Here is a 17,901-nt window from a genome sequence, read left to right as displayed (position 1 = left end):
AGTCCACCACTTTTTTCTCACTCATTACACTGCTACCCGGACTGAACATTTACTCATCATCGCCGAAGAAGACCTTGACACCGTCGGGAAGGAAGGTGCCATCGCAGACCTTGAAGCGGTCGCGGATGGCGGAGATCTTCTTGAACTCGTCATCGGTGAGGGACCAACCGTCGAGGTCGTAGTTGGCCTTGATGCGGCCCTCAGAGACGGACTTGGGGATGACGCTGACGTCTCTGGCCAAGCCCCACTGGAGGAGGACTTGCTGGGGAGTGCGGTCCTTGGACTTTGCAATGTCGAGGAGAGTCTGATTGGTGTAAAGAGGGGAGTCGGTGCTGCCCAGGCACGAGTAGGCGGTGGCGTGGATGCCCTTTGACTTGCAGTAGTCGAGGAGCTTGGGGGAGGGGTTGCAGGGGTGAAGCTCGATCTGGTTGACGGCGGGGACGATCTGGGTCTATTGTTAGTCCGGACAGTTCTGGAGAAGTCAAAGAGAAAGGGAAATACCTTGGTGGAGGGATCGTTGAGGAGGCGCTCGAGGTGGGTGAGGCCAAAGTTGGAGACACCAATGTTCTTGACCTTGCCGGTGTCGACGAGCTTCTGCAGCTCGCGCCAAGTGTCGACGTAGTCCCAGTCGGGGTAGTGCTTCTTGAGGTCGTCGGGGTCGGTGCTGGAGGGCCAGTGCATGAGGTAGAGGTCGACGTAGTCGGTCTGAAGGTTCTCGAGGGACTTTGTAATGGCCTCGGGGACGCGCTTGTGCCAGGGGTTATCGAGCTTGGTGGTGAGCCAAATCTCCTCGCGGGGGACGCCCGAGGCAATGATGCCGTCGCCGACCTCCTTCTCGTTCTGGTAGGCGAAAGCGGTATCAATGTGGCGGTAGCCGTTCTTCAGGGCAGCCTCGACGGCGAGCTTGACCTGGTTGGGGGCGGACTGCCAGGTTCCCAGGCCAATGGCGGGGATCTTGGCACCCGTGTTGAGGGTGAAGGTGCGGGAGGTCTGAGACATTTTGGGCAGTGTTTGAGGTGTAGACTATAGAGTCGGGGGTATCTTGGAATAGAAAGTAAAAGACTCAATATGAGAAGAGAGAGGAGTTATCGTGGAATAGCAAGAAATTCTTCGGGAAGGGATGGGGGAGAGCTCTTTTGTATGTGATCAAGACGGCGGGAAATCATGTAAGCAGGCAGTGGAAGCTATGACTTAGATGATACCTAATGAGCTCGGTATCCTTTGCACCTGGCCTTTTTTGTTTGGTCGCATATCTATCTACCTATCTACCCGCCATGTACTTTACTTAGTACCTGAAGTGCTGTGTAAGTGTGGAAGGTGAGGTTAGTGTCACTTGGAGTACTTGCGTTCGGTAGATAACGCTCCTAAGCGCGAGGTATCTATTTCTCCTGTCTCTCCTTCCCTCTCTCTACATAGGTAGGTAGGTAGGTACACGAGGTAGGTGGTGAAGGAGAGGAAGGTCCAGTCCATTGAGTTGTTTGGCCCCCGCCAACCCCTGATCCTGCCCCCTCCAAAGAGAGTACGGAGCACAAAGTTGCCCCTCCCCCCACCTCGTGTGCGCCTGGGAATGACGCAGGAGCAACGGGGGACCGGGGGTTGTATCTTTTTTCTCTCTCTTTTTTCTATGCGCGTTGGATGCGCCTAAATGCGCCGGGGCGCGGGCACTTGCCGACCTGTGGCCCGCCAGCCTATCCGCTTCCAGCGTTTCTGTTTCTGTCGTCTTGTACCTTCTTTTACTTGTCTGTATCATTGGATGGATCTTTTACCTGTTAGATGTGGCAGTTTGGTTCCTGCCGTGGTGCCGCTATCCCCGAGGAAGCAGTTCTACCAGTTGAATCTTCCTCCAGCCCTCTATCTCTCGGTCCGTTACCCCCTCTTACACATCGAGAGAGGGACCCATGCCATATGCCTCCATTACTCTCACTGTGTCATTGACAACTCGGCGGGGTGAGTACATAGAGGGGCAAAGATACAAGAAATAAAGACGCGGCCGGGGGATTCGCGCCGAGCAGAGAAAACCAAGCCAGCCTGGACCTAGTCACCGTCAGCCGTTTCGTTTCCAACACGCCTGATTGGCACCGCTTGTTACCCGTCCCAATCCGCGTCGCTGGGACCGGGCAAATGTACACCGACGCGCCATAATCTTTTTTTTCGACATGCCCTTTCACATAAAATCCACACTCGCCCCGTTGACGTCAACTCTGCCGGGCCAACAGGACGCCAGGACGTCACATATACGCCGACTACTACATTGTCATAATAATCTTGAATTCAATGCGCATCTAGTTGTGGACTTCTGACGCCCAGTTCCCGGGCCTGCGAAACCTGGGCGCAGACCTGGCGTCTCTTTTGTGCACCACTACAGCCGCACGAATGTCTTGCCAGGAAATCAACTATCCCCCACCTTGCCACGACTCTTTGCATTCTGTGACACTTGTGTTGTTTCTTCTTTCTTAAAGAATAATAATTTGAAGAAAGAATATCCTAGAATACTGTGGAAAGGAGCTCATCCCCTCTGGCTTCTTTCCCCCCTCTTCTGCTCACGTTTTCTTAACATTCCAAGCCTCTTCTCGTTTCATACTTTGCTCTATCTTATTACTATTGCGCAAGACTACAGACGAAGTCGGCCAAGTCTCCAAGCGCTTCCCATCGTTTGAGTGAAGATGCGAGCGCAGATTTGGCTCTCAGAGAGCCAGTAACCGTCACACTTCATCTCCCGTGTCGAAGCCGCTCTGTCTATCCCTGTTGTAAAGGTTCTCTCTCTGGCAATGACCATAAAAGCCAAGACTTTGATCCATGAAACGTGGTTATGAAAGACGTACCTGGTCTGAGGTACTGCCGGTCACTGCTCTCATCTCTCATGATTGATACCAAGCCTTCTACCAAGGCCCCTTACAAGAGCTGGTCAAATGTCAGGACGAGTCGATGGCGAGTAATCAAGCAATGCTTCACATGAAATATAAGACACAACGATATGTAGTTGGTTTAAGCACAACGTCACATTAGATCCCCGAGACTCGGGCCGATCGCCTTCAGCCGGATAGTTCATTCGGCAATGCCCAGATTGTCCAGGTTCGAGGTACCCAACTGACCCCATCAGTGGCGTGATCGTCGAATGAGATGAGCTTACCGGAATGGGCTCGATGTATCCGTAGTCGATTACGGTATCAAGTTGGCAAAGTCATCCAGGTAAGTGTGGCCTGCTTGATCAATTGTCTCATCACAACGCGCCTTTGATTACAGCCTGGATACTGGCTTAGGCTGGTAAGGTCCATTTCATCGTACATTGCTTGCCGTTGAAGTCTACTCAGCCATAACAGAGACTGGCTACCCAATACGCAGAGACCATGCCTGCTTCAGAATACATCTAGCTAGCCCCTGCCAGTCCCATCTCCCCAAGTCCCCGCAGTTCATGTGGCAACACACATGACAGTGCCCCAGACCTTCTCCTAGTCTAGACTACGCGAGATCGCCATTACTTCCTCCTATTGACCTGGGTCTACGCCGAGTCGTCTTACATCTGATACTCCGCAAACTCTATCAGGATATTCGCCATATTCGTCCAGCCAAATACAAGCCTCGGTACGAATCTACTGATGTACCCTTGCTCGCTTCATTCAAGCCACCCCATTCTAGTGCTAGGGGTTTGTTCATCATGGTACATGTTGCGCCATGTACTGTGGTCTCTTTTCCGGCTGGTGTAGAACAAAATCGGAAGTAGCCTATCCACTGACTGAGACGCCCACCATCATTGGGAGGAGCTAGCTTGCTTGCAGTTGATGGAAGTAAACGCCCCTTAGGTAGAAGGGCGACATGAGAGGTTATCAACAGGCAGAGGTTGCTGGCTACGCTTGCGGTGATGTTACTTGCTGGGTATGCCGGGTGGACAAGGCAAGGAGGGGTAAGCAGGCGGTAATGGGACTTGAGAGACAGGCTACCTTCTTCTTATCGGGCTCATCCATGTCTAAAAGGCATTTGACAACATCACTTTATCTATCCCCATCCTCTTCTCCTCTTTTCAACCTCACACATAGTACGCAAAACAAGGTCTATAAACCCTCGCTTTAGCCACTATAAGACGCTCCTAAGCATTTACCACCACTCTGATCACGTAGGAAAAGCACATGCTCACTGATAGTATACAAGAAGGTGAACAAATTTTAAAAATACAGGCACTTAGGTAGTCTAGTGGCTCTCGTTTTCTAGAACTATTGATAGAGTATTCTATATAGAATATGCCCAGTCTAAGAGATGTAGAAGGCTATAGTATTATCGAAAGGTGATACTACTATGAAGCAGTAAGAAATATACATTCTTGTAGGCTGCATTCTCCCGTGGATCCTACGAGATATTCCTGGACTCCTAAACACTTACGCAGACCTATGGACACTATAGAACGTAAGATAAACTTGCTATTACAATACTCTTTACTAGTGCTTTTATACGAATACTGAGAACGTATTCTCCGAGAGTTGGAGCCGAATGTCGTGCGGGAACTCTGACGTGCCACCAGGTTTCAGCGTTTTCTATGTGGTTCTAAGGGCAATTCGTCTAGACATCTTGCCTGATGAGTCGAGCGAGCTGTAAATTGCGTGGTAGAAATACCAAGAGTTTTGAGCGGGATTCTGCTCAAATAAGTAGCAAAACTCAAAAATAAAGACCACGTTGGACCGCACATAATCTAGGCAGTATCGAGTTCCAAACGCTCAAGAGCTTGTGGTTTTCGGACTATTCGCTGTCACTTTGTGTTTCCAGTGACAGAAACATGTAATTTTTGAATGGTCATGTGAGCGAGAGGCAGATAGAATGATATATAGGGCCCTTAACTGGTGACTCTTAATCATGAACTTATCTACGAGGAAACCGGAGCCTTGCCTTGTTATGCCACGGCCGCCCAACGTCCATATCATGAGGCACGCCTTGCTCCCCGTATTCTACTGGAAGTATTTGCTTCATTGGTACTCGTTATCAAGTTTTTGTTCTGTATTGATCGAGAGTGGACAGGGAGAACGCCGAGCGAAAGTAGGTTCGCAAGCCCGTCAATGACCACTACAGTAATGGACGAGGTTTCGAACATCTGCCGAACCAAGCTGCAACCAGTCAGCTTTCCTATGTCATTCAATACCCATAGAATCCAGAAACCACTCAGGCCCAGGCTGGAGACCCTTCTCCATCGCCTCACCACCAACCTCCACCAATCTGAGCATCGCCACTCCATTAACACAGCACATGCGACCACACCCACTGGAGAACTCGGGATCCCGTCCGCTCTCCTATCGATAAACTAGTGAGGGCCGGAGTAGTAGTCGGGTCGGAGACGACCGGCGAATGCCCGGTGTTGCATGTATCTTTTGCCTTTTGTGCTAGCAAGCACTCTGGTTGGCAAAAGTGGCGCGTACTGCGAATGACGCATTTGTTCATCGACGATGGCGAGAATTCTCCCGTCGTGAGACGCCAGCCTTTTCCCCTTTTCCCTCGCTCTCTCTCTTCCCTTTCCGGAGCCGAAGATGTCAACCCCCCCGGCCGACCGGCCCCCTCCCGCCCATCGTGAGCGGATCCCCGGAACCCAACCCTCAGCCGAAAAGCCGAACGGAAGGCCCGGCCCTTTTTTTAGCCCCCAAGACTGGCCCCCCTAATCGAACGTCGCTCAAAAGGCCGACGGGGACCTTTTATGCGGCCAGTCAGCACCCATCTTTTCCTGCACTCGGCAATCAAACCAACCAGGGAGCACGCACATACAGAGGACCAACATCTTTCTTCGAAAAGGGTTGGAAAAGGGGGAGTCATACTTCATTGGATAAGGTAGGTGCAAGTAGGCGCGAAAAAGAGCAGGCCGAGTAAGTGTCGAGTATCGGGTATATCTGCATCTCAATTGACACCCAATCTATGGAAATGAATGAAGAATATCTCACATCTTGTCCTCCCGAATTGCTGGTCCTACCTTTGAGGTTTCTCTCGACGCAAATGTTCCCAAAGTTTCCCCCTCAGTCCGAAGGAAAGGACACGAAACGAACTACATCCGTGCGCTCAGAGCGACCCAAGTGGTTGGCATGTGAGGGCCATTGCTGAGGACTGTCGCATTCTGTCGCAAGTTGAAAACAGCTCGTAGGTATTTACATCGCATAGAGAAGATGTTGATTTACAGATTGTCATTGACAGAACATCCCGGATGAAGGTGCATCGCATCACATCACGGAGGAAACGCCATAAAAGTAGGATGCTGTTGAGACACCCCTTCTTACACCATAATCCATCACTCGACAAACCGATAGCCGCACATGAAAGGACCGATGGAGTTAAAGTATAAGATTGATACTGCTATATAGAACACACGACGAGTCTACTCCTCGGCGTCACCGCCAGCAGCAACAGCCTTAGCGGCATCACCGTTGGTAGCGGCAGGTGCCTCAGCAGCCTTGACATCACCCTTGGCCGGAGCGTCCTCGACACCGTTGGCAGCCTCCTCGTCGGCCTCGGCCTCCTCTTCCTCTTCTTCAGCGTTGTCTTCACCCTCGGGCTCGTCTTCAGCCTCTTCCTCATCGGCAGCCTCTTCAGCGTCGGCCGCATCATCCGTGGCAGCGGTCTCGGTCTTTCGCTTCTTCGATGGAGGAGCTTTCTCTGTGGGTCCTGCACGTTAGCTGTCTATCCTAGATGTATTGGCTTATAGGGCGCTGTCGAGCGGGCTTACCGTCTACGCCGTTGGCGTCTCCGTCTTCCTCGGCATCTCCCTCTTCCTCCTCGTCTTCCTCCTCTTCCTCGACGTCGTCATCACCCTCCTCTCCGTCTTCCTCTGATTCATACCTGATGGGCGAGCCTTGTCAGTTGTGTGGTTGAGGGAGATGGTATGCCGGACAGCGGCTGTGTACGCGAAAATGCTTCCAGAACCCTGGATGAGCCCGGCGCATAGCTATGGCAATATTGGAGCTTCAATGACAAGATAGCTCTGTCTGCGCATACAAGTTCAAGGTCGGAGTAGAAACATCACTCAATGTTTACTACTCTCAAAGAAGGTCGACGGCATGGGCAGGATAGGAACGACTTACTCCTCTTCCTCTTCACCGTCGTCATCGGGAAGGGAGACAAGCTCCTCCTCCTCTTCTTGCTTTCTCTTGCGGGTGGACATTGTGTGATGAAGCTCCGGAGGGTTCAATTGGGTGTGTTAGGTTGTCTCGGGATGAGATTTCAGTAGGAGACAAGCAAGAGAGGGATGGGAAGAGAGAGATATATGTAGGAGAAGTAAAGAGAGAAGAGAGAGAGAGTTGGGGGATGGCCAGGACGAAAGGTAGGCAAGGTAGGTAGGTTGGCGCAAGGAAAGCTATGGGGGGAGGACGGGGCAAGGTCAAAGGTGGGTGGGTGCGAGTCGACTGGTGGTAGCTCTGGCTCTCTGGGAGCGCAATGGGCGGGCGCGAGGAAGAGAAGAGAGGAGGGAGAGTGCGAGGCAGTGTGGTGCGGTGTGGTGCGTTGCGGTGCGCAAGAGAGTGAGGACTGAGGAGGGGGTAGGGGAGCTCCCTCTCTCAGCTCCGTGGTGCGCCTTGTGCCATACTGTTTGCGAGGGAGCGTGTGCGAGGCAGAGCCGGCCGGAGGTAGTAAGGTAAAGAGCCAAAGCCTATAGGTCCCAAGGAACAATGTGCCAGAGACTTTGAGCCGGAGCAACACCCAGTCCCGCTTCACCCAGTCACCCAGTCAGGCCCAGAGACAAGAACTAGGCCAGGACTGAGAGGAGGGAGGCCAAAGGTGGATGGATGGGTGGAGGACTGAAGGGTGGCTGGGGGAGCTTCAAGTCGATTGTCGGGGGGTGCAAGCCGGCGACTGAGGGGAGAGAGAGAGAGAAAGACGAGACGAGACGACCAGCGGACGGGGAGACTGGAGAGACGTGAGCGCAAGAGACGGGAGAGAGAAAGAGAATCGCGCGAGGGCGAGGGTGCGCGGGCGGCGCGGGCGTGAACGTAGGCGTGCGCGGAGGAATCGGGGTTGGGTGGAAGATCCAAACAGGGAAACAAGCAGACTGGCGCGGCGCAAGTTGGTCGACGGTCAGCTTTCGAACTCGGAGTCTGACGCTCTGGTTGGTCCGTCGAGCAGGAGGAGCTCGGACCTTTCTGGGGAAGCAACAGCATCACCATCCCTGCCCGGACCTAAGGTGCGTGCAGCAAGCAGCAGCATCACCGAGGTGGGAGAGAAGAAGACGAAGCTCCGATCCTGTGCCCTCAGAGAAGAGAGCCCTCCCCTCTTCCCGTCCAGAGTCCTCCCCAATATCCCTCTCTCAGTCTTCCCCCTTTCTGCCTCCAACTTGCGTTGCTCTCGGTTGCTGCTGGTGTCCCCCTGTGTCAATCAAAAGCCGTATCCGTAGCTGAAAGCTGTAGCTGGGAAAGCCAATGGCAGTCCTCAATCGCTAGCAATTTCTCGATGTGTACACACCCTTGGTGTGAAAGAGTAAACCATGATAGCTGACCGCACGCTGACGTGATTCTACCCGGAACGGGACGTCATGAACGCCGTCATCACGTGCACTAGACTCCTGAGTCCAGGTACCAACCTAAGCCCCGTCCAGTGACTCCAGTCCATCCGGGTCGCAAAGGCAATTCCGCTCCGTCTTTAATCCGTCACTGCTTGGCAGGCGCCTGACCGGACTCTTTGCTCAAGTCTGCACTTACAGCCTTGAGGCTCGATAGCGAATGTCCTTAAGACCAGCGCATGCCGTAATCGAGCTGACGTAGAATTGACAGACTGAGAGATATGGAAAAGGTAGCGAGTCCGTCCATTGAGTCAACAATGACTGGAAGGGACCCTCCAAGAAGGGCGGATCCGAAAGGAGAGATATGAGCTGCTTCGCCATACTGGCAGAAGGGCGCGTCGCGTACGTGACGTGTGACCGCACTCACAAAGTGCTCCCATGCTGCAGAGGCCGTCCTGGCTTGCCAACACGTGCTATTCAGCACTGGTTGCGACTTGCATCCTAAACCGACAAGGGTTGTGTAAAAGTGTGAGAAGCAGGCGGCAAGGCTTCAAAGCACCCACCATTGGCCTGCTGATTTTGCCCATCATGTTTGGCGGGTGCTACCGACGGTGACGGGCAACAACCTAGTGTTCCTTCCTCTGTCTCTTATCGGTTTATCGCAAGATCATAGCTACTTACCTATTAGCCGCTCGGGTAGGATGACCGAGAGTTGGAAAAAGAAAGAGTTGCCTCTTGGCAGTAGGTACTCCGTAGTTGGACCACGAAGCTGACTAGTCCAAAGGTTGAAGGTCCCCCTCATGGTGTTTCTAGGGAGGATGAGACATTGCCGATCTGATATCTTTAATGGGCTGACGTGTCGATAGTCCGAGGCAAGGGAAAGCCGTAACGGCAACAGAAAGAGGTTATAGAAAGCTCGGGGACGGGACAGCCCGAAGAGATATGGGCTGAACGTTTTCCGTGGCCAGTGCTCTGCGTGTTCCTGACTATGCTTATGGTGTGTGTGGTTGTGGACTCTACTGAGAAAGTTGGGTAGTATCCGGCTCTCCGGAAACATTTCGGAGTTGGCATAGCTTCAGCCAAGGCCCAAGGGAGAGGTATGATGAACTTTGGAGGTATCTGGGCTGGACTCGCCCATCGGAGCAGCCGCCGAAAGTGTCCATCGATGACACGTCGGCGATGCGCGGAAGATGGCGGCCTGGAAAATTGCGCGATAGCAGATAGTGTTTGTGACTTTGTGTTCGTACTGGAGCGGGGCAGCGTGTGAAGATGGATTGTCTTGATTGCTCGAAAGAAACAGGTAAGAAAACTGGAACAGGAATTTCAACGCTCAACTCTCAAGCTCGAGTGCTCTGTCACGAGGATCGAGATGGAATTCGGGCGAGGCGAAGCGAGAAAATAAACGAGAACAACTTCTCCATGCCTTGTTTGTGATGGAGCCGATGATCGAGATCAATGTAGTAGCGGCCGACGTGAGAAGGGATGATGCATGCCCGCTGGTAGCGATATGCATGAGAACCGCCAGATTGGTACCCGTTGTCCCTCCTAGCGGCGAAGGACCGAAGGCTTCGTGGGAGAGCATCTAGGGTACTTTTGCTGAATGAAAACATCTTACTTGGGACATGACCTCGGTTCTCTCGAGTGAGAGTCTCCTTCGCCATTGAACTTGGCACAATGAGAAGCAATCCTAACCGAAGCCAAGGCCATGCTGTTGGCGGGAAAAGAAAATGCCCAAGACCGTTTAGTCGGTCCACATTCCATAACTGGTTGTCAAAAAGAAAGCATCTCCAAATGGAGAAAAGTAGCAGAATAGGGTCATGGGAGAAAAAGAAATTCGAGAATAGACTAAGGAGAGACTACGCTAGTAGAGACCAGAGAGCCCTGCCAACGGCGTTTTCTGGGTCCAAAGCACGACAGGTTGAGAAAGAAAAACCTGAGGAAAACAGAGCCTCTCCTGCCTGATGCATACGGAGTACTCCATAGAAGAGAATGGATCATCAAGCTGAAAATGACGATGGCGGTGCAGATTTTCGCTGGGAGACGGCTCAAAGAGGGAGAGTCGGCCAGTGAGGATCGTTACGGTACGCTACCGGGCCCTGGGCCGGGAAATTGTAAAGTGATTGGGCAGTGGATGATGAATACTCGTTTGGGAATAGCTTCAGGCACCAGGGGCACTAGCAAACCCTCTTCCCGCGAAGTGGAATAGCCAGCAAGCCTGAGGTGGAGGACCGGCCCCAAACCGTCCCAGTGGGAAGGGCCGCCGGCGCCGGACAGGAGACAGGCCTTGTTCGCTGGCCCCTGCAGGTAACGGCGCTGCTTGAGCCCCCTGCAAGCGGTTGCGTTGCGTCTCAGCGTCTGATATCGGGACGTTGCGGCGTTTGCTGGTGGTGAGAGTTGGTCTTGTTCCTCTGACTTTGGTGTCTCCATGGCATCCAACGGTACGAAGTACGCATGTTCGTTCGGATATGCATGAGATATCGATAATGTCGTGTTGCTACTCCCTGGTCCTCGAGTACGGATACCTGTGAACGAGGGTCAATAATGCAACACCATGCCATGAGAGTGCTTATCGAAGTCACCCACCGCCCGTGTTTCCCCTGTCCAGACCTTAAGGGTTGGGTAAAGTTCTTCCCTATGCCTGTGTAGGTACCCTGTCGCTATCGATTTTTCCCTTCTCGCCAACTCGTGAGTGGGCGTCATATCGAAATATTGTTGTACGTTCCGGATGCGCGAGCCAGGCAGGGAAATGGTCAAGGCGCTGTAATAATAACACCCAGGGTGTTATTGGGCGCGGGTGATGCAAGGGAGGCGAGAAACCCGCTGGAAGAAACATGAGATGACGGTACACATGCCATCAGGTGAATTTGGTGGCAGATGCAGGTACTCTTGTCCAAGAGCCACATCCCGAGTTGATGGATTCTGCTTCTCGAAGGAAGAAACGGGGACGTGACCAGGAAGAAGAGGACCGTGGACATGGGCGACCAGGGCGACATGGGGCCTTGGAAACAGGCGCTGACCGACTTGACCAGGCTTAGGTGGAATGCTGAGAGATGATTGACGAGTGACTGCGGGGAAGGATGGCACCTTGGTCCTTAGTAGCAGGTGTGCGAAATTTGGTGACGATATGGATGGAGTGATGAATCGGATTGATGAGATTTTCTCAGCACCTGTACAAAGTACGCCTGGAAGCTTGTGAGAAGCGACGATTTGGGGGAAACAAGAGTCGAGGATGGGCTGCAAAAGTGGCGCTGGCACCAGCTCTGACTGACTCTCTTCTCTCACCGTCTTTAATCAATCTGTGTCGTTGCGAGGGCGGCTTTCTTCCTTTTCGGGATGGGGGCTCATGTTGGCCGTTGGTTTTTTGGATCTTGGTCTTGGTCCTAGTCTCGGTCTCGGTAGGAGAAAGACGTGGATGACTGACTCCATTCCATGTTAATTGCAACCCTTCGGAGCTGGCGGCTATCTCTCAGTGTCCGCTCCCGCGACCGTATGGATAGAATAGATTCAATGTCAGTACGGATACTCCGTATGTTGCGGAGTATTATGGCGTAGGTGTCCCTGTTCAGTGGTAACTTGGTAAGTAAGCATACGAGCAGCGTAGAAAGGTAGAGATTGAGGTGTCTGCTCACCATCATAAGCCGAAGGTTGGAATTTGATAACAAATTGCCTTGGCGTATTCTCTGATGGTCCGTCCGCTTCACAAAAAAAGAAGTTGGTGGATGAGCATATTGAATTTCCAGACGTTAGGGATTATGATACCGAGGGAGTGACCACGTCAGGCGAAGGACAAGCGAGAGAGCAAGGGGAAAGCGAGGACGATCCAAGTCTATCCAATCTCCTCATCTTATTCAGTCGTCCTTTCCTTCCCTGTTCTTTCGGCCATTGTTGCTGTCGTCGTCGTCGTCGTCGCCTCGTGTCGTCTCTCGTCTTCACCTTCCATCATCTTTGTGGCTCGTTCCTCCCTTCCCTCCCATCCCACCTTCTCTACCTTACTTTACCTTACCTTGTACTACTACCTAATTATTTCCTGCACCTTCCTGCATTTGTCTGCTGAGGGACCTACTCCTGCACTTGCACCTGCACTTGCACCTTCCCGCCCGCTGCACCTGCAACTTGCGTCCGCACTGGCATCCAATCGCTCCTTCCTCTTTCTTAATTCACCATCAGTGCAGACTACAACGCCAACAGCAAGAGCGACATCAACCCAAGGCAGCTTCCTCGTCGTTGTTTCTGGCGGCTCTTTCCCTCCTTGATGCAGCCCTGGTTGTTCCTTGCCTCCTTCTAAAATTGTTTCCCGTTTTTTTTCGGCATCCGACGCCGCGCTTCTCGTCGGCGCAATTGGCCCGAATTTCAACATCTTTTTTTTTCCTTTTCCTTTTCCTCTCTCCTCTTTCTTCTCATCCCGTCCGTTCGTTCACCTGGGACTTGAGTTTGTCTTGCACTTTTTTTCCTGTCTACTTCTCCTCAAGGTGCCACGCAGAGCACCGCAAACTTCCCATTCGTTCCATCGCTCGGCTACTCTCGACCGTATTTCAACCTACTCGCACTCTGACTGCACGATACTGAGACTATCCGTCTGTCAAAGAGTAGCCAATCACCAACCGTTTCCGATACCCGACCGCCGTCTTTCTTTGCTTCTGCCTCGTGGCAGCGTTGCCCAAAATCTGACGCACGAGTCAATCGCCCTTTCGTCTCCGAGACACTTTAGACTTGGCGCCGCCACGAGTGCCTAACTCGCCCTCATACTTTCAGTGCCACCAAAACAAAAAGAAGGAGACCAACGCCTTGCACAATTGGATACTGGAACCCTTGAGGGATCCCGTCATCGTTTCTCGACCTTCGACAAGTCCTCTTTTGTTTTTTTTTCTTGTTTTCATATTCCCGTTCTGGGCTTGAACCAATGACGACGCCCCCGTCTGGGTCCAAACGCTCGCTTCAGTTTTAGCATCTTCATCTGCGACAACAGGCATCCGCCCCCAAAGGAGATTCAGGTCACCCCCCAAAACACTTCCGCCAACCACCATCCTTTTGTCCAATCTAATCCAATATCTCTGGCCGACTGGGGACTTTCAGAGGAGCACTGGAGACCTGCCACAACACCACGATACTACCCAGCGTGCCAGCCTACCGCACCACCCGGATCGGATACCGCTCCCTTGCTTTCTCCTCACTTTGCCGACCACGGCGAAAGACGACGACAATCTACTACATCTGCAATTAATCCGTCTGTACCTGCCTGAGCGCCTCGTCGCCGGCTCTCTGCATCTGTTGTTTCGCAACTCCCGGCCTGCTACCTCCCAGCTCAAACGACGCCCATTGACTCAGCCGTTGGTCGATCTCTGACGTCCAACTTCACCCCTTACATCCAGCCCCCAGTTTGCATGCGCATGCGCATGAACTGTACTCAGGGTGTCACCTCGTCTCCTACGCCCTGTGACGCTGGAAACCTGCCATTCCTTGCTTGACTCGTCCCGATAGTCACCCTTTTTTCTGCACCACATTCGCACCGACCGTTCTTCATCCCGCCATATCCCGGCTACCAGCAGCGATCAACCACTGGAACCAGCCCCGCCCGACCAATACCCGTCGCGACTTGCTGAGACTATTCAAAGAGGGTTGCTGCCAAACGCAAGGTTTATGCATGTGCCGCAATGCTATCGTCAGGAACGCTTTTGACTGCCCTACCACAATCAACTTGCAAAACCATTACAGATACTTGACTTTGCTATCGTAACAGCAGTTACAATCAACTACGTCTTTGCCGACAAAGAGACCCGCAAAGGAACACCGTCACTTGCAGTCTCAACGCGTTCTCTGCAAATCCAATTGCTCGAGTAAAACTTGCTGCTGCCATATAACGGCCCGGGGAGTCAGCCACGATGACCCTCATGGCCATGGCAGCGGACTCTGGCCATCCCGACGCCCAGATCACCCCCGGAGCCATGGCGGATCAGGACCCTACCGTCCAGCGCCAGAATAGCATGAAGCATCGCCAATTCGGTATTTATGCTTCAAGGCGGACCCATCCGAAACCCATCTCAACTTCTGACGTTCCAGAGCGTCCCAACTCCGACTTCCCAGCAGCCTACCCACCACATGCACATCCCTTGCCCACATCCCCTCCTCGCTGGGACTCGCTCGCCAGTAACTCGAGCAATTTTGGGATGCAACAAAACTCGACGAACCCCCAGTCGCAGCCTCAATCCCCTCGACGTCCTACCTATGATTCCGCCCAGCACTACCCCTCCTCCCCTACGTTCCCCTCGCTGGCACCGAGGCCGGGTCATGACCTTGACGACGACTTGAGCGCCGACGAATGGACAAGCAGAGCCGCTCGCTCGATCAGATCCCCGATCCCGTACGACGAAGACGACCGTTCCTCGATCGACACCATGCAGGTCGACAACTTCTCTCGCCCGAGAAGGCCGAGCATCAAGCAACCGATACAAGACTCACACCGACCTCGGGCCACCTACTCTCCTTCAGAGCCGCGTTCTGACCCCAATTCGCACCATCAAGCATGGCCGCGGCCACGGGGTCAGTCCGGATCATCTGCAAGGTCGGCCTCGACGTTTGCCTCGATTCCAGCATCGGGAGGTGACCTCTATGAACCTCGCGCCCCCTCTCGTCTACGAAGTGCCCCGCCTCCGTCAGGCCTCACCCGTCCTCCAATGGCCTACGGTCGTGTCGACAGCTCGAGCTCTGGTCTATCTACATATGCCAGGGAGGCACCATGGATGAGTGGTGAAGACGAGATGAGATCGAGTTACAGATCTCAGATGACTGCGTCCAGTGCACAGGGAACGTACGTGACGGAAAGAAGCAGCGTTCTCACCAAGAATAGCTCGATTCCATCGCTGTACGCTAACGGGGAGGAACTTAGTGTCGACGACGTTATGGGGATGTACGAAAAGGGCTTCCGAGATGACTCGAGCCCCGAAGACCACGACGACGACGACGTGCGTCCCGTTCCGGCGGCGGAGATCAATAGGCGGAACACGAGAATGTTGGAGGCTCTGAGTCAACCATTGACCGCACCCGCCGCCACCTCATTGACTGTCCCGACTTCGGACACAATTGTTCGCGAATCGACCGAGATGTTCAGGGTATCCGAATACCCAGCATCTTTGCCAAAGGAGCTCGGCTTGACGGACTATGATCGAAACGATGATAACAAAGATACTAATGAGAAGCGAGACTCTGCGAAGTCTCTCCAGGCCGACACACCAGCTACGCCACCGCAGCTGAACAGCCCATCAACCTCTTCTGGGCGAACGGCCGTAGATCTCGAGCCGGTCGAGATCGAGGACCCAGGCGCACGAGACCGATATGGCTTCAAGAAGGCCAACCAACACATCACCAGGAAACAGTATGATGCCTGGGACAAGGGTTACTCTGACTACCTCGACCGACGGCGCAAGAAATGGACTACGTTCATGAAGGAGAGTGGACTGATGACGAACCAACCTGAACGATTCCCTCCCCATAGTGCGAAGGCGAAACGTTTTGTGCGGAAAGGCATTCCGCCGGAGTGGAGAGGTGCTGCCTGGTTTTACTACGCAGGAGGCCCCGCCATTTTGGCAAAACATTCAGGTCTATACGATACTCTCCTGCAGAAGAAGGCTAAAGACATCGATGTCGAGGCTATTGAGCGGGATCTTCACCGGACATTCCCGGACAACGTCAAGTTCAAGCCTGCAAGCATGGCGTCGAAGCCAAACACGGAACCAACTCGGGACATTCAGTCAACGGACGACTCCGAGAGCGATGCCAAAAATGAGCCTGTGATTATCACTTCCCTGAGACGGGTCCTGCACGCATTTGCTATTTACAACCCACGCATCGGATACTGCCAAAGTCTCAACTTCCTCGCTGGCCTGCTCCTTCTGTTCATGGACTCGGAAGAAAAGGCCTTCTGGCTGTTGAATGTCATCACTCGCCTATACCTACCCGGCACCCACGAGATGAGCCTCGAAGGCTCCAAGGTGGACCTTGGTGTCTTGATGAATGCCATTAGGGAGTCCATGCCTGCTGTCTGGGCCAAGATTGGCGACGATATGGAAGGGGACCCGAACGCAGCGAGGCCGGCAAAGCCAGTGAAAAAGCCGAGGGTCAGAAGAAAGAACCAACCCAGCATCTCGTCCAACCGTCTCCCCCCCATCACACTTTGCATGACGGCGTGGTTTATGAGCTGTTTCATTGGCACCCTGCCTATTGAGAGCACATTGCGTGTATGGGACGTCATCTTTTACGAAGGCTCCAAGACTCTTTTCCGCATTGCCTTGGCTATCTTCAAGCTTGGAGAAAACGAGGTTCGATCTGTCACGGACCCCATGGAGATGTTTTCCGTGATCCAGGCTATGCCTCGCAAGCTGCTGGACGCCAATGCACTAATGGAGGCTTGTTTCAAGCGCCGCAACGGTTTTGGGCACATCAGCCAAGATACAATCGATACGCAGCGGGAAGAACGGCGTGTAAAAGTCCAGACGGAGCATCAAAGAGCCGCCACGTACGCAGGCGCTGTGGACAGCGCCAACGCTACGGAAGCCGAAGGCGAGGTCCGTAGAAAAGGCACCATTTTTGGACGTAGGAGGCTGGGCAGATCAGCAGAGGTATCGTGAGCCCGCCACAGAGGAGGAACAAAAGTTGCATGCATGCATTAAGCCACGGCGTTTGAGGGAATATTTGCATTTCGAGGGTAATGACTACATGGCATGCGGCACCATTGGGAAGCGAAAACGGATATCATTCTAGAAGAGGGCGGCGCGGTTACGCCCCTAGCATATTGGATTTTTGGTTCGGCATAGAACATATGTGGAGGAAGTGCCCGAACGGGTGAAGAACAGTCTCACCAAGTTGTAGATATGATGTCTGTTAGCATCACACAATGCTCAAGCCTTTTCTTTGTGCCCCTTGATTCCTGCGAGTCTTCATGATTGGTGCTACTCGTTTCTCTAAAAAGCTATTATGAGCACCGCTTTGAGTGTTCAGATGATCACAATGCCATTATGCCAATTCCAGGAGGTGATGATGAGTGATTCGATTCAGCGTCCTGTAACAATCTAACATGAACGCCGTCCTAGATAAAGTGCACAATATGGGACAGTCCAGACTACCGATCCACGCAATGGACCGGCTGTTGGCTGCCAAAGCTCTGCTCATGCCCTCTGAAAGTCTAGAGACTATTCCATATCCATGAGAAAAGCATGGAACAACTTGAAAACCCATCGCCCCAACGCCGGTAATGCTCCCTGTCTGGACCGACCAACGCCGCCGTTTTTCATATTCTTTGCCTGAGTCACTCGAACAAAATGATTGGGATCCCCAGGAACTTCGATATTCTCTGTAGAGCTCTTGTAGTGTTCTGGTCGTGCTTACGTCCTCTTCTGCCCCGCCGTGGCTGAGAAGACACTACGCACATCGTGCCATACCTGGCCATGATGCTCGCT

General features: G+C 53.0%; 5 protein-coding genes across 5 annotated transcripts; 2 read left to right on the top strand and 3 right to left on the bottom strand.

Annotated features, from left to right (window-relative positions):
- Window positions 1–49: 49 nt before the first annotated feature.
- CPAR01_09226 (aldo/keto reductase) lies at window positions 50–999 on the bottom strand (the record flags this gene model as incomplete). Its single annotated transcript, XM_060493491.1, has 2 exons — window positions 50–445; window positions 502–999. The coding sequence occupies 2 exons, from the start codon at window positions 997–999 to the stop codon at window positions 50–52; spliced, it is 894 nt and encodes a 297-aa protein (XP_060347621.1).
- Window positions 1,000–4,844: 3,845 nt separating this feature from the next.
- On the top strand, window positions 4,845–5,288 carry CPAR01_09225 (uncharacterized protein; the record flags this gene model as incomplete). The annotated part of the gene is made up of 1 exon (XM_060493490.1): window positions 4,845–5,288. A coding segment is annotated over one exon (444 nt), but the record flags the coding sequence as incomplete, so codon positions are not given.
- Window positions 5,289–6,340: 1,052 nt separating this feature from the next.
- On the bottom strand, window positions 6,341–7,123 carry CPAR01_09224 (uncharacterized protein; the record flags this gene model as incomplete). The annotated part of the gene is made up of 3 exons (XM_060493489.1): window positions 6,341–6,627; window positions 6,689–6,801; window positions 7,044–7,123. The coding sequence occupies 3 exons, from the start codon at window positions 7,121–7,123 to the stop codon at window positions 6,341–6,343; spliced, it is 480 nt and encodes a 159-aa protein (XP_060347619.1).
- Window positions 7,124–7,182: 59 nt separating this feature from the next.
- Window positions 7,183–8,026, bottom strand: CPAR01_09223 (uncharacterized protein; the record flags this gene model as incomplete). Its single annotated transcript, XM_060493488.1, has 3 exons — window positions 7,183–7,606; window positions 7,672–7,826; window positions 7,889–8,026. Coding segments are annotated over 3 exons (717 nt in total), but the record flags the coding sequence as incomplete, so codon positions are not given.
- Window positions 8,027–14,331: 6,305 nt separating this feature from the next.
- On the top strand, window positions 14,332–17,073 carry CPAR01_09222 (TBC domain-containing protein; the record flags this gene model as incomplete). The annotated part of the gene is made up of 1 exon (XM_060493487.1): window positions 14,332–17,073. One exon carries the CDS (start codon window positions 14,332–14,334, stop codon window positions 17,071–17,073), a length of 2,742 nt encoding a protein of 913 aa, XP_060347617.1.
- Window positions 17,074–17,901: the final 828 nt, after the last annotated feature.

This window comes from Colletotrichum paranaense (assembly GCF_030867605.1).
Source record: "Colletotrichum paranaense strain IMI 384185 chromosome Unknown Scaffold_7.1, whole genome shotgun sequence".
Classification (NCBI taxonomy): domain Eukaryota; kingdom Fungi; phylum Ascomycota; class Sordariomycetes; order Glomerellales; family Glomerellaceae; genus Colletotrichum; species Colletotrichum paranaense.
The sequence above is the reverse complement of the archived record's forward strand: the minus strand, read 5'-3'. Positions and strand labels throughout refer to the sequence as shown.